The 16618-nt window shown below is 44.7% G+C and overlaps 1 protein-coding gene across 1 annotated transcript in view; it reads right to left on the bottom strand.

Annotated features, from left to right (window-relative positions):
* LOC147683096 (zinc metalloproteinase-disintegrin-like cobrin) overlaps window positions 1-16618 on the bottom strand; it is a 2407169-nt gene that overhangs the window by 445852 nt on the left and 1944699 nt on the right. The window contains exon 15 of the mRNA XM_086942497.1: window positions 724-826. Within this exon, the coding sequence (XP_086798623.1) occupies window positions 724-826 (103 nt within the window). The remainder of the gene's footprint in view (window positions 1-723; window positions 827-16618) is intronic.

Below are 16618 nucleotides of genomic sequence, written 5' to 3'. Positions count from 1 at the left end.
ATAAATAAAGCAACGTGGTGAATAAGGGTCAGAGATACCCAATAATGAAGGAAAATCTTGTCATTACAAAGAAAGTTTTCCTGAGAGAAAAATTCCTTGCACACAGAAAGAGCGAAAGTCCGCGGGAGTGCCGAAAACAAAATGGCGGCCGCGACGTTACGCTAAGGGGCGACAACAAATTGAGGAAAATAAAGTCGCTGAGTTCACCATGAGTGCAGAATTTCGCCGCATCAGAAGCAGCCCAGGTTCCGACGTCCAAGAAGGAGAAAATTCGGGTCCAGACCTAAGAAATATGTCCTGGAGCGGATCCGCACCCTCACGTCTCGGCGGAGCTCCCAAGAACAGCAGCCATTTCCGAAGGCTCCGAAGCCATGCCCCGGGAACTTCAAATTGAAGGGATAGAAAATCAAGGCTGCTGCAGCAGACTGTAAAGTTGGAGAGGCTTTGAGAAGATTGGCTTGGAGTGGATTCCACAAAAAGTGAGCCCAACTACAGTACTGGTTAATCCTCCTTTTGGTCCATATAATGCCACATAAATATCAAACTACCTCCAAAATGACTTTTCCATCCACATCATCACTAAAGGGATTACCTAAAAACACACCAATATTTCAATATTCATTTTTTTACTGGCCTCGATCTGTTCTTTGGCATCTTAGTCCACTGCTTGCATTAGCAGACTTTTTAAGTGACAAAATTAACATTATAGCACTGCACACTTACTTGGTGTTGCAAGCAATGTATTTCTCTTTTAAATATGAGCAGAAGCCAAAGTCAGCACCTCTCAGGTTTGCATCGTAACACGTATCCGAAGCTTGCTGAGCGCCTGAGGGAAAATAAAAGTAAAACAGATCAAGAACACATAATTAGGGATAACAATTATTTGTGCTAATGTTTGCTGGTGACCCAGTGATAAAGACTGGGTACATATGATGAGCACATATAATGACTGTTCAAGAACAGCAGTGTTGGTTCTGTTAAAATGACTCATTATCCCTACCACAGGAAGCACCTACTCAAGTATGAGGTTGAAGTTAGCTTAAATTTTGTCCAACTTCCTACCCGCAGGTTAAGGTTACCTTCTTATTCGGCCATCATCTTAATCACAGGCTGAAGTTATATTCTTATTTAGCCAGCATCTTATCAGCAACGTGAACATAGCTTTTTATTCAACCAGCATTTTATTTGCAGGCAAAATGTTATATAAAACACAACCTTAAATAATTCAGCTAACTCCATTTTATTTGCATTGCCATTCTATAAATATGTTGTTTTTTAATCACAACACATACCACTATTATGCCGAGTAGGATTTAATCTGACACAAGCCAGCTGTCCACCAAAACATTGGACAACTTGGCCACGCTCAAACGTCATAGTCATCTTAAACAAGCATTGGCATAGCCAATAGATCTCGCTGGTGTCCAAGGAAACTCAGAAGGGTGTTGTCTAAGGAGCAGACCAACAGTGTTTATGCAGCCTTTACCATAAAATGAGTATTGCATATGTTTTTTAATTTGCAGTGCCAGTGACTACTTTCATAGCTTTCAGAATGGTAGGGTGGCAGATACTCTTCTCTCCAATGTCTGATTTCCTCTCGCATCCAGCCTTCTCAGCCCCCCCACCCATCTCGCTCCCTGCACGCACAGCAAAAATACTGACTACTAACTGTGCGTTCTTCTCTTCTGGTGCAAAATATCAGGGCATAAAGGCCCAGATTATCAAAAATGTCACTAATAACAGCGTAGCAACCTAAGTTGCTGCAATTTATTGTGTGACAAGGAGAGAGCAGGAAAGAACCATATCTACAGCGATATGGCACTATCCTGGTCTCTTCCGAGCGCTACAGCACAATTAGGCGGCTGAGTGCCATGCACATTCCTTTGCTCCATGGTGCAAAGGTGTCTGCGTGAGCCCAGCATAGGATTCTGTATAAGAAGGGTATCCTTCCAGTACAAGGAACTATTGCCCAGATTATCAAAAGTGTCACCCAATGCAGTGCAGCAACCAAACTTGCTGCACTGTGTTGCGTGACAAGGAGCAAGCTGGAAAGCATATATGTAGAGGGATATATCACTCTCCTTCTCTCTCACCAGTACTCACACAGAATTATGCAGTTGAGCGCCATGCACACACCTTTGCAAAGGTGCCCATGTGAGTCTAGCATAGGTTTTGTACTGGGAGGGTACCCTGCCAATACAAAATACTATCATTAGGCAAAGTCTACAACTTTTCCCACTTCGGTTGTGGATTTACAGTGCAGCACACAAGGAAAGTAGAAAAAGTTAAGAGAAATAAAAGCCTATCGCCTTTCTAACACCAGCTTCAAAGTGACGTTATTTTTTGGTGCAAAACCTTGTCTACTATTGTTAGTAGATAGGTTTCGAGTCAAAAACCATGTGTGGTAGTATCTGAACGCCCAACCTTAGAAAATGCTTTTGATGCACGAACAACATAAAGACATTTTAGACGCTGTTTGCAGTACTTTGAGGGAACTTTCCAGTGCAAAACAGGTCTTGCGCTGTAAAGGAAATTTTAAAAAACATTTGGCGCAGGTTTGTGCAACTTTTGTGACGCAAACCAAGTGTAAAATGCTTTTCAGTCTGGGTTTATGCTTAGACTAATTTTAAAACTTTTCACACTTCCAATGTATTTTGTACAGTGCAGCACACATGTAAAGTGGGAAAAGTGAGGAGAAATAAAAGCATTTCTTCTTTATAAATGATTGCCTCAAATTGGAGTTATTTTTGGGCATAAAACCATGGCCTAGATTTACAAACTTTGTCACACAATACAGTGCAGCACCCAAAGTTGCTGCGTTCCATTGCGTGACATGGAGAGAGCAGGAAAGCGACTTAGTTACAAAAATATGGCACTATCCTGCTCTCAAATTATTGCAGTGATGAGTTATGCTGCTGAGTGCCACACACTCACACCTTTGCGTCATAGTGCAAGGCTGTTGGTGTGAGTCTCGCATAGGTTGTGTAAGGTTTAGAAGGGTACCGTTCCTCTACAAAATACAGTGCTTCACTAACAGTAAAACATTCCCACTATGGATGTGTACTGTATACTGCTGCCCACTTACAAAGTGGGAAGAGTTAGGAGAAAAAAGGCATTTCTAATTTTTAACGCCTGCTTTCCAGTGGCATTAATTTTTGTCGCAAAACCTTGTCTACAAATGTCAGAAGATAGGGTATTGCCTCAAAGCCATCGGTGGTTGCATAGGAACACCCATGTACCACAAATGGACCACCCTCTTAATGCAGAATATGACTATCAGATAACTTTCCATTTGCCGCAGAGTAACACGAAGAAGTGCTTCGAGCTGGTTTGCATGACTTTTTCTCAAAAACCAACAAGATACCAATTTGCGATGGCTTGAAAATCCCCAAAAAGCTTTAGCGTCGGATCTGCATTAAAAAAGTAACGCAAACCCAACGCAAAATCTTTGTAAATCGAGGCCCTTTCCTTGTATTATTAGTACATATGGTGTTGCGTCAAAAACACTTGTCTTGTGATTGCATGAGAACACCGAAGTACCACCCTTGGACCCCCCGATGACATAGAATATAACTTTCAGATAACTTTTCAGCGATTGAATTTAAAAAAAAAATAGAGTAGGTTTGCATCACTTTTGTGAGGCAAAACCAGAGCAAAGTGCTTGTTAAACTGGGCCAATACTTTCTTCCTGACGGTACAGTTCATAGAGCTATCATCGTCTCGTGCCAGGAGTGAGGAGCTCAACCTGATCTGTATATTTTGTCCTGGCTTTTGGGTACATGCAGTCTTAGATTCAAAAATCAAAAAAATTGGAAATATAAGACCTGACAGAGACACTGTTTGCTCTGGTAAGAAGGCACATGGAGAAGAGCACTCGCTGCTGAGAGACTCTAATCCTTATGAGGTCGATAATTTATAAACTTTGTGCCGTCTAGTCAGTTTAACATTTACATTGCTTTAATATAGTGTATATAAGGGAGCAGGCACTATATAAATGTCGTTATTAAAACAGGAGTATTAGTGACTACTTATTAATATGATTAATGCGTGGTTTGAGACTGATCATGCCTTTATTTTGCAACAGCAAAAAACACAGTTGATGGACAGAATGCAGAACAATGTCTTACATTCACCCCAGTACAAAGATCTGGGCCTAAATCTATCGTTTTTTTGCACTCCACACCACCCTAGGTCAGACACTGGCTAAATGCAAATCAGGCTTGACCCTGTGCCTCATGGGAACTGTCCAGCCTGAACTACCAAGCCATGTCTTTCCTAGACCGGAATCAAGCATCCAAGGACCGGTTTCTGGCTATCAGCCTTCTTCAGCCTTGATAGCTTGACTCCAGTGATGTGGAGAGCCTGGGACTCACGTCTGAGCATATCCAGCCCACTCAGGGTGAAAATTGCAAAAACACAGTTGATGGACAGAATGCAGAACAATGTCTTACATTCACCCCAGTACAAAGATCTGGGCCTAAATCTATCGTTTTTTTGCACTCCACACCACCCTAGGTCAGACACTGGCTAAATGCAAATCAGCCTTGACCCTGTGCCTTATGGGAACAGTCCAGCCCGAACTTCCAAGCCATGTCTTTCCTAGACCGGAATCAAGCATCCAAGGACCGGTTTCTGGCTATCAGCCTTCTTCAGCCTGGATAGCTTGACTCCAGTGATGTGGAGAGCCTGGGACTCACGTCTGAGCATACACAGCCCACTCGGGGTGAAAATTGCAAAAACACAGTTGATGGACATCACCACCCCCTTTTCTACCGCTTTTGGCCGCCTTAAGTGTGGCAGGGTATGCTCAGACGTGAGTCCCTTGCTCACTTTGCCACTGGATTCAAGCAAGCCGGGCTGAAGACGGCTGGAATGCCAGAAACCGGTCCTCGGAAGCTTGTTTCCCGTCCAGGAAAGACATGGCTTGGCAGTTCGGGCTGGACTGTTCCCATGAGGCACAGGGTCAGACTGATTTGCATACAGCCATGTCTGAACTGGGGTGGCAGAGTGGGCTAAAGAACGGTGATGGATTAAACCCAGATCTTTTGACAGGGTGTGAATGTTTGATTGATTCAGATGCTCCGTCCATCACCACCCCCTTTTGTACCCCTTTTGACCGCCTTAAGTGTAGCAGGGTATGCTCAGACGTGAGTCCCTTGCTCACTTTGCCACTGGATTCAAGCAAGCCGGGCTGAAGACGGCTGGAATGCCAGAAACCGGTCCTCGGAAGCTTGTTTCCGGTCCAGGAAAGACATGGCTTGGCAGTTCAGGCTGGACTGTTCCCATGAGGCACAGGGTCAGACTGATTTGCATACAGCCATGTCTGAACTGGGGTGGCAGAGTGGGCTAAAGAACGGTGATGGATTAAACCCAGATCTTTTGACTGGGTGTGAGTGTTTGATTGATTCAGATGCTCCGTCTATCACCACCTCCTTTTGTACCGTTTATTTTGCAACAGGATTGTCCTACTCCGCAGCGGAATAGCGCACTGAGACGTACTCCAAACTAGTTACCCTCTGAAAGGTCCTGCTGCCTGTTGGGCGTCCCAACTCCCCCACCCTGTCGCTTCTCGCCCCATAATGCGCTCACCAGCTGGATTGGGTGATGTAATGGGCAGAGATCAGATCTGTCTCCTCCAATTTCCCAGCACATTGGAGTTCTGGACTTTTTGGTTCCGTCCAGAGGTGTCAGGGAACAACACCCGAAGACCCCGGAGTTCCACCTGTCTTGGTGCACAAATAAACAGAAACACGGGCTTCTCGATGGTGGCGTCAAAGACCAAAGGTTTATTACTGCAGGGACACAGAAGTCACAGAAACCACGCATGGGCAGTGTCTAGGAGCCTGTTCGATTTGTACAAAGAGGGTTGCTCCTTATATACTAAAAATTGGGCTTCAGGCAAATTCTTCACATGTTAGTACATTCCCAAACCTTTGTGTCCTAAACAATAAATATTTGGCGTTACACAGGAACCGTTGATAATATCTGATGCCAAACATTACGAAGAGGGGTTCCCACTAGTTCATCACAATCCCTTGTCAATATTGCATTCAAGAGCCGGACCGCCTCATCGTAAATTTCGTTACCTCCCCCTAAAAAAGATTCGGAAAGAAAGGAACGGAGCCAGGTGTGGAAGATAGGAAAGTGGGATAAGGGATGTTTGTGGGTTGTAAATGGGCAAGGCTACCGGCTTCGGCCGCCTAATCGTGATCAGGACAATGGACGCGAAGACCAGTTTAGCAGGACTGGCCTCGGGCAGAGGAGGCAGCCTTTGTCGAGTCATGCAGCTACAGCGTGATCTGTTCCAAGGTGCTCGTGTCACTAGTGAGGTGAATCTCGGGCTAAGGCTACGTGTCCTTAATCGAAATGTGAAGTGATCAGAGGTTATTGCGTATGTGAGGGCAAGAAACACAAAATGGCTGCCATGATCTAAGATGGATGCCATGGGTAGATCAGAAATGTGTTTGTAACAGGAGTACTCTTGCTCGTAGCATAGCGAAAACACCAGGATATGCTAAATGGATCATTTGCGGTTCGCTGATACCAATATTATGTATTTCCGACAATATTGAAAACACGGGTTCAAATCGTCACGGAACCTCAGACCCTCCTTTTGCCCTTACATAGGCAATTACTCAGTCTATGTCAGAATCTAGTTCTATGCTCATCAGGTCAGTGACATGTTGTTGTATCATCATCCTTTCTCGTGCCTTTTCTCCAAACGCAGGTGGTTTTCTAAAACAAGTTGCAGCACAAAGACTACACAGAGCAGGACCACACTGGATAATCAGGCAGCATGAGAATAGGAATACTAAGATGACACCAATGACCATCAGAACCTTCCATCCCCACGCGGATATCAGAGTCCAAAACCACTCCATGAAGGACCAGTTTCCCTTGTCTACGTGAATAGAGTCGGAAATCTTGTGTAGCTTCGAGATCGCCTCATAGACCGTTGGAGCATTATTAGGAATAAAGACACAGCAGCTCGATTGGATCATTCTGCATACCCCACCTCGATCTGCAAGTATTACGTCTAGAACCATGAGTCTATCCGCCTGGAGCTCAGCTGTCAAATTGCTAAGGGCACCAGCAGTTTCGGTGATAGTAGATTCAACTACCCGTGTTAGCTGACGTATGTTTCTACTATTGGCCATAGGCCCCCAGAATGGAAGGAAACCTTTGAAGAAGTCTCCAGCTTCCTGACCAGCGGTATCTTCCTTGCTGAAGACACCTCTTGCTACTCTGGTCTTGTGATAATCGGATGAAGCAGTGTATGTTGGAGGCAACAATCGAGCAATATAACATGAACCTGAAAAGTCGGCAGGCAACCATGTGTACGCTCTGTCTAGACAGATGAAGTAGGTACCCCTAGCAGTAAGAAAAGCAGGGGAAGAGTTAGACGGAAACACGTAAGTCTCTACGCACTCACTCCTCCCTAGCTGAGCTCTCGGATTTCTCCCATTACCTTGCAAACAGACCTGACCTCGGTGAGGTACGACCCAGATTGGAGTTGAGCTTTTACGCTTGCTTTCTCCCAAACTAAGGCGATACTCTGAAGAATTCCAACTCAAATATACTCGCAATTCGTCTCTAGGGTAAGATGGAGTATTATTGACGTCTTTGATCATGTCAATAATTCCCTGGACTAAAGCTCTGTTGGCAGAGTTATATTTAGTGGAACGTGGTGGACGCGGAGGATAGGTTTCAAGGGCATAAGCAAAGATGGTTTGAAGGGCCTGAAATGATCCATTGTAGCTAAAAGGCAAAACCAGATAGGGAATGCCTTTATCCATAGTATGGGGTATCAAGCCACACACCCAGCAGTCTGTAGTGTTAACTACCAGTTGGTGTTGGTGCAAGAGCTGTATAAAAGTGTTATTGATGAATTCTGAGCGTCGAGCTTGCTCATGTTCAGGAAACGAGTGAAAAGAGTGTATAGAAGAAACAGTAGAAGTAGCAGGATCAAGGGGAGGTACTGTAGTTACTGGCATAAAAATTAAACTCATACCAAAGACGATTCCGTCCACCAACGTTATTAAAACAATTAAAAATGTAATGGCACATTGTATCAAAAAGCATTTGCTATGAAGAATTCTGTAAAGTCTGTTTCTGCGAACATAAATCACATTTTCTCGTTGCAGCGCAGGAAGCTCCATCTTCTACAATCCGCTCGCGACCACTGATGATGTGTACGTAGATGAAAATGCCTCTATCAGCCCTGGGAGTTCCCAGAACCAACAGAAAGATCGACCTTGTGTCTGACCCCCGCAGATTCAACTAGGTACACAGCCACGACCCTACGGCTACCCAGACGGCAAGGCAATTTTTAAAAACAACAAAACAATAGCAAACTTCCTGGCTGTAGGCAAAAGTTCAAAATTTCAAATATCCAATAGGCAGTTGCCTGCTTTATTTGTCCATATTACGGGATCGTAAATTGTATCTTAATTTTGCAGGAACTGTTTGATCCGGAAACAGTGTGTTGTCAGTAGAGTTTGCAGTGTTCAAGTTCGCAGATGGCAAAGTTTCTTCTGATGCAGAGGGCAAGTGTTCAGAGTTCAGAGGAGTCTTTTCAGGAGGAGAGTCAGAGTTCGGAGTGTCGGTAATCAATTCGGCATCACTGAAAGGGATGAACTTTGGCGTTTGTTCAAACTCGGAGGCACCAATTCCCTTCTTCACCCAGTCGTCGTAAGGAAGTGGTAGAGGCACACGTTTGACGTGGGATGCATGTACCCAGTGCTTGCGACCAGCTACACGAACTGCGGTTCTTGTCGCAAGCAACACCTGGAAGGGGCCAACAAATCTTGGTTGGAGGTTCTTCGTCCTCGCGAAATTTCGTACCACAACGTGGTCACCTGGTTTCAGTTGATGACCTGGACTCTCCGGAGGCTTTGGCAATGCATCGAAAACCTGTTGGTGAATAAGACTCAATTTAGCAGTCAAGTCGTAAAGGTAGTCAATTAACATAGGATATTCCAGAGAACAAAACTCCTTCGGCCTAGGCACTCCCCACACATTTGCCGGACGGCCAAAAACAATTTCGTAAGGACTAAGCCCTACTCTAGAATGCACAGTTGTTCTTGTGGATAACAAAGCCAAAGGTAGTGCGTCTGGCCAGGATAAACCCGTGGATGCCTGAATTTTAGCTAGTTTCAGTTTGAGGGTGCCATTGTAACCCTCAACTAAACCTGCAGACTGGGGATGGTTTGCACTGTGGAACTTCTGTTTGATGCCCAGACCGGCACACACACTCTGCATAACTTTCCCTATAAACTCACTTCCATTATCTGACCATACAATCCGTGGCATTCCATATCTAGGGAAATATTCTTTGAGAAGAATTTTGGCAGTTGATAGGGCATTATTGTCCTTTAGTGGATATGCTTCGATCCATCTGGAGAAAGCACAGACTACCACCAGGACGTATTTTAAATTATTGCACCGATCCATGTGAATGAAGTCTAGCTGAATCACTTCAAAGGGGCAGGAAGGTGGAGCGAAGTGACCAGCAGGAGTAGGAGTTCCCTTGCCAGGATTATGCATCAGGCATACCATACAATTCTTCACCATTCTCTCTGCACATTTACTAATCCCATCATTCTTCCAAACTGGGGCCAACAGTTTACAGATTCCTTTAGAACTTATATGCGCTACTCCATGTGCCATTGTCACCACTGCAAGCACATACGCATCAGGCAACATCCAACGCTGTTGTTCCGACAAGTCAATCCAACACCCACTCGAATCCAACTTGCCCGTACTTTCTCTCCATACACGTTTCTCCTCCTCAGTTGCCTCTTTCTGAATCTCTTTCACACTTTCCACTGTATCCTCACACATTCCAGACTCAGAAATCCATCTTGCAGACGTAGCAACATACATTCTACTCATCATATTTCTAGCTGTCTGTTTAGCGGTTTCATCAGCAAAAGCATTCCCACGACCGACATCATCCGTGATTGCTTTATGAGCACTGCATTTCACAATCGCAACTTCAGTCGGCAAGGTTAGAGATTCCAACAAGTCGTTAACTAGCTGACCATGTTGAATCTTAGTCCCATGGGACGTAATGAAACCTCTTTCTTTCCACAAACGGCCAAAACTATGGGCCACGCCAAATGCGTACTGACTATCTGTGAACACATTCACTCTCTTTCCCTTAGCTAAAACACACGCTCTTGTTAGAGCGATCAATTCTGCAGCTTGGGCAGAATTCTGACTCACTCTTGCAGTCTCCACAATCGTCCTCAAAGTCGTTACTGCATAAGCAGCAGTCACATCACCATTCTCCAATTTAAAACATGACCCATCCACATACAACGTGCCATCTGGATCTAACAATGGGGTGTCTTTTAAATCAATTCGTCCTTTTGTCTCTTCCTCCGTTCTAAAACAACAATCATGAGGTTCGGAATCACTCGACTCTTGATTAGCCGGCAACAGCGTTGCTGGATTTAATACATTACATCTTTTGATCTGAATATGACTCGCTAGCAATGTCAGCTCGTAACCAGATAATCTCGCACTGGTAAGGTGTTGTGTCTTGGTTCGATTCATGAGTGTGTCAACAGCATGAGGAACCATAACCACTAGCATGTTGTTCATCACCAAACCAGCAGATTGTCGAATGGAAGCCGCAGCTGCCGCTGTAGCTCTCAAACAACTAGGTAACGCTCTAGCTACCGGATCTAATGTTGATGAAAAATACGCGCAAGGGCGTTGTTTATCGCCAAATTTCTGTGTCAGAACACTCAACGCGCAACCTTCTCTCTCGTGAACGTAGAGCGTGAATGGCTTACTGTAATCAGGTGTACCCAATACAGGAGCTGAACATAATGCTTTTCGTAACTCAGAAAAACTCTCCTGACATTCATCAGACCATGGCACCGGACTCGGAACATTTTTCCCAGTCAAAGCTACCAATGGTTTCGCTAAAAGAGAAAAATTTGGGATCCATTGCCTACAGTAAGAGGTAATACCTAGAAAGGCACGTACTTCTCTCTGTGTGCGAGGAACACTCATCTGTGTAATTGCTTTTATTCTTTCTGGGGTCAACTTCCTTCCCTCCTTTGACAAGAGATGACCTAGGTAGGTCACTTCTTGGCAGCAATATTGCATTTTCGAAGGTGATACTTTGTGATTCAAGTTGGACAAATGATGCAATAACGAAATCGTAGCTGCTTTGCAAGTGTCCTTGTCATCGGCAGCCACTAGAAGATCATCTACATACTGCACTAAAGCAGAACCTGGAGGAAGGACAAAGGAATCTAACTGACTTTTTAATGCTTGACTGTAAATAGATGGGCTCTCACAATAGCCTTGTGGAGCGCGTTTAAATCTGAAACTTCGACCTCCTAGACAGAAGCCGAAAATATCTCTACTTTCCTCGGCTATTGGAATGCTGAAGAAGGCATTTTTCAAGTCAATGACTGAAAACCATGTGGCTGTAGCAGGAATCAATGTTAACAAGGCAGTGATGTCTGGAACCACAGGAAACTGCGGGACCACAATCTTATTAACCTCTCTGAGATCAATGACAAACCTATATACTGGAGGCTTTGTAGGATCAGTTCGTTTCAAAATCGGTAATACAGGACTGTTACAGACATTTCCTCTAGTTTCTTCAACCACACCTTTCTTAATCAAATCTTGCACAATCAGTAAAAGTGCACGTTCACCTTCACTAGAGATCTTATATTGAGGAATTCGTGGAAATTTGACATTTGCTTTCAGGGTGACTACATATGGTGGAATTTCTAAAAGGCCTACATCATTAGGTCCAGTCGCCCAAAGAGAATCAGGGAGAGAACGCAGCTCTGGTGGCAGTGCATCCATTGACAAGTACATCGGGGAGGTGATTCTTTTACCCAACGTAAGCTGTACTCCTTCCGGAGAACAGTACAATGTCGCATATAGGCGTTTTAATAAGTCTAAACCAAGCAGATTTTCATTACAACCCGTCGTCAAAATCAAGGGTGCTTTCAATTGACACGGTCCAACAGAAATAGACAAAGGACCAGATATGGGGTTGTAAACAGGGGCGCCTGAAAAACCTACAGAAACATTTGTTAAGCCGGACAAAGGTGCGCCAGGGAGTTTCGCATGAATGATAGAACTTTTTGCGGCACCAGTATCCAACAGAAACGGTTCGACTACACCTGATGTTGCTACTGCGACATAAGGCCCACTCTGATCCACTGGAACTGATACTACTCCCTCTCTCTGTCCATGGCTGTCCTAGTACCCATTTTGCTGAAATCCCTCATCTACTTCACAATAGTCTTCAACATGATACTGTTGAGATCTATTTTGTTGGGAAGATTGTCCATTCCGCTGATCAAAGTGATTGGAAGGGCGATCATTCATCTGTGGAGGCATAGCACCTCGCCCTTGACCTCTAGAATTTTGCACAAAACCACCACGACCTCTCTGAGCTGCTGCTGCATTATTTTGTGCTAAGACTGGACACTCATTTTTGTAGTGACCTTCTTTCTTACAGTACGCACACTGATTCCATTGATACTAAGCCTAGGTGAGCTATAATCTGTCCTTTGATACGAACCTTGCTGCGTATTAGTCTGATTCGTGCGAGGCGGATACGCCTGCTGCAAAAGAACTTTAGTCTTTAAATCTTTCGTTTTCTTGTCTGATTTCTCTTTCTCTTCTTTATCCCTATTTTCATAATACTGGGCAGTTGCAAGTATTTGCGCAGTTGTAGAGACAGCCCACGCACTTTCGGAATCTTTTAATTTATTACATAGCTCAGGTAACAAATTGTGTACGAATTTATCGACAAACAATCTCTGTCCTCCTTCTGTACTCATATCCTGACCACTGTGATCTACAAAAGTCTCTTCGAACCTCGTGAAAAAGTCGGAGACACTTTCGTCTTTCTTTTGCCTGCATGCGGACAACTTGTCCCAATTAACACGTAATGCTGGCATCAGAGTCTTCATCAATTCAATTATTCTACCTGGAAGATTAGCAATTAGAGGCTCGGGTTTGGAACCACCTATTTGCTGACCATCTGCTGCAATGATAGCTGCCCAATCACCACCTAGGGCAACTGGATGATTCTCTTTACGTATCTTGGCCCAAATTGGTTGCGGTACTACATTACCAAATAACATGTCAATGTCCGCCAGATTCATTACACAAGCCTCAACTGTCTGCGTTAATTCTTTATAGTATCCGGCAGGATTCTTTCGCGGGTCTGGCAAGGCCTGCTTCACTGCTAGCACTTCGGCTCGCTTCCATGGAATGTGTATCCAGACTCTATGGAATTCCGCCGGAGCGGCTAAAATACCATTTGGTGCGTCAGCTTCCACAGCTTCGCGCCAAATTGGAGGAACCTCCCTCATTGGATATTGGCGAGTCTGTTTCGTACTACCTTTCTCTAAGTTTCTCGTTGAACGAAGTGATGGATCATTCCTATAACTTAAAATCAGTTCCATCGCTTCTTTTATATTTTGACCTACTATCATTCCTGCAGCAAACTCTTTCTGAACCTTAATTAAGTCTTCTAAATTCGATTCAACATCATCTTCTTCTACTTCCTCACGTAAAAGCGAGCACATCTCGTCAAAGACATATCGTTGCGTTGGTTCATTCCATTGCAGAAATGTATCTAGTACATCTCTCGTACTATATCTCCTACTCTTCGAAATCCATCTGAGAGCCGTGGAATCTAATATTCCCCGTTCCTCAGTACTTGGGAGCTGACTACGCCTTTGTACAGAGTCAGAAGTAGGAGTCTTAATTAGAGTTTTATAGAAAGGAGACAGAATATTAGAGACGGAATCAGTGATTCTTCGTCGAACAGAAAGCGGAGTCAACATACTAGCAGATGCAGAGAATACAGTAGCAGCTGGAATAGACAACGGGACAGTAGGAGTATCGAGGAAGACAGCTTGTGAAACAGTAGGTATAGGCGATACAGGTATAGGTAGAGAAGTCGGCAACCCAGGAAGAGGAGGTGCCGTAGGAACATTCACATTAACCACAGGAGGTACAGGAACTTGATTCTGAGGGGCAGGAGCAGGAATACCAGGTTGTCCAGCAACCGGCAATTGAACATTCGGTACAGGTGGAGCCACAATACCCTGTGCATACGGTGGGGGTGACTGTAACAAGTAAGACAACAGAGGATCGTTTTCGGGGTCCTCTAGTATCTTAGTTGTACTCGATGGCAAGGCAGGATAGCACTTGTCGATCGCTAAATTATGCTCTCTAATGGCCACCTCTACGGCCTTCTCAGATTCGTTGACTTGCAGCTGTTTAGCCGCCTGCTCTAAAGACAACTCTTGCTCTTTCTGTTCTTTCTTTAACCTTTTAATTTCTCTCTGTTTGGATTCTTTTCGCCAGTAACGGAAAGAATCAAACATTGCCGGCCGGGCTTTCTTCTTAAACAATTTCGCTTCTAAATTGTCAAGGATTTCTGGTTCGAAACTACCATGTAGTGGCCAACTAAGGACACCATCCTTTTCAGTGTATCGGACCCACACCTCATTATAAGATATGGGACCCACACCATGCTTATAATACAAATCATATAGAGGAGTCCCAATCGGAGGAACCAGACATGAGTCCTCCAATCGTGAATCACTGTTGCAACCGAAACACGTCAACATACAATTTCTCCGACTTACCATTTTGTAATCCGGAACACAGAACAGACAAAACAAGAAGCAGATATGTGCACCTGAACCAAGAACTTAGGCCTACCAAAAAGCGAACTGATGTATCGATACCCAAACTAAACCAAATAGATTATCGTAACTAGAACAACCAGTGATAATCTTACAAAACCAAACCAAACCAAGAACCGAAAAAGGATTTTAACAACCCTCACGAATTAACCAGCTAGCAACCACTAAATACTTAACTGAGGCACTGAAGACGTCACCAAAGAGAAACCCGTCACGTTTCGCCGTACTAAGGACTGCACCTCGGGTCCAAGACAGGGCGACGGTCAAGGCAACGGCCCACTGCAGCCGTCCTGAACGGGAATCCTCGTGGAAGAGAACGTCGGGACACTTTTGCGATATGCCGGGATCGATGAAGTGGGGCGCCTCCCTCAGAATTCTTCACACGAAGCTTCTCGAACTCTTCAGGCTTTTGGACCGGTACCGAATGACGTCGCCCCACGTTGGGCGCCAATTGGAGTTCTGGACTTTTTGGTTCCGTCCAGAGGTGTCAGGGAACAACACCCGAAGACCCCGGAGTTCCACCTGTCTTGGTGCACAAATAAACAGAAACACGGGCTTCTCGATGGTGGTGTCAAAGACCAAAGGTTTATTACTGCAGGGACACAGAAGTCACAGAAACCACGCATGGGCAGTGTCTAGGAGCCTGTTCGATTTGTACAAAGAGGGTTGCTCCTTATATACTAAAAATTGGGCTTCAGGCAAATTCTTCACATGTTAGTACATTCCCAAACCTTTGTGTCCTAAACAATAAATATTTGGCGTTACACAGGAACCGTTGATAATATCTGATGCCAAACATTACGAAGAGGGGTTCCCACTAGTTCATCACAATCCCTTGTCAATATTGCATTCAAGAGCCGGACCGCCTCATCGTAAATTTCGTTACCTCCCCCTAAAAAAGATTCGGAAAGAAAGGAACGGAGCCAGGTGTGGAAGATAGGAAAGTGGGATAAGGGATGTTTGTGGGTTGTAAATGGGCAAGGCTACCGGCTTCGGCCGCCTAATCGTGATCAGGACAATGGACGCGAAGACCAGTTTAGCAGGACTGGCCTCGGGCAGAGGAGGCAGCCTTTGTCGAGTCATGCAGCTACAGCGTGATCTGTTCCAAGGTGCTCGTGTCACTAGTGAGGTGAATCTCGGGCTAAGGCTACGTGTCCTTAATCGAAATGTGAAGTGATCAGAGGTTATTGCGTATGTGAGGGCAAGAAACACAAAATGGCTGCCATGATCTAAGATGGATGCCATGGGTAGATCAGAAATGTGTTTGTAACAGGAGTACTCTTGCTCGTAGCATAGCGAAAACACCAGGATATGCTAAATGGATCATTTGCGGTTCGCTGATACCAATATTATGTATTTCCGACAATATTGAAAACACGGGTTCAAATCGTCACGGAACCTCAGACCCTCCTTTTGCCCTTACATAGGCAATTACTCAGTCTATGTCAGAATCTAGTTCTATGCTCATCAGGTCAGTGACATGTTGTTGTATCATCATCCTTTCTCGTGCCTTTTCTCCAAACGCAGGTGGTTTTCTAAAACAAGTTGCAGCACAAAGACTACACAGAGCAGGACCACACTGGATAATCAGGCAGCATGAGAATAGGAATACTAAGATGACACCAATGACCATCAGAACCTTCCATCCCCACGCGGATATCAGAGTCCAAAACCACTCCATGAAGGACCAGTTTCCCTTGTCTACGTGAATAGAGTCGGAAATCTTGTGTAGCTTCGAGATCGCCTCATAGACCGTTGGAGCATTATTAGGAATAAAGACACAGCAGCTCGATTGGATCATTCTGCATACCCCACCTCGATCTGCAAGTATTACGTCTAGAACCATACGGTTCTGCAACGTCATGAGTCTATCCGCCTGGAGCTCAGCTGTCAAATTGCTAAGGGCA

This window comes from Lissotriton vulgaris, chromosome 11 (assembly GCF_964263255.1).
Source record: "Lissotriton vulgaris chromosome 11, aLisVul1.2, whole genome shotgun sequence".
Lineage (NCBI taxonomy): Eukaryota > Metazoa > Chordata > Amphibia > Caudata > Salamandridae > Lissotriton > Lissotriton vulgaris.
Note: the sequence above shows the minus strand (reverse complement) of the source record. Positions and strands in the feature narration are given on the sequence as shown.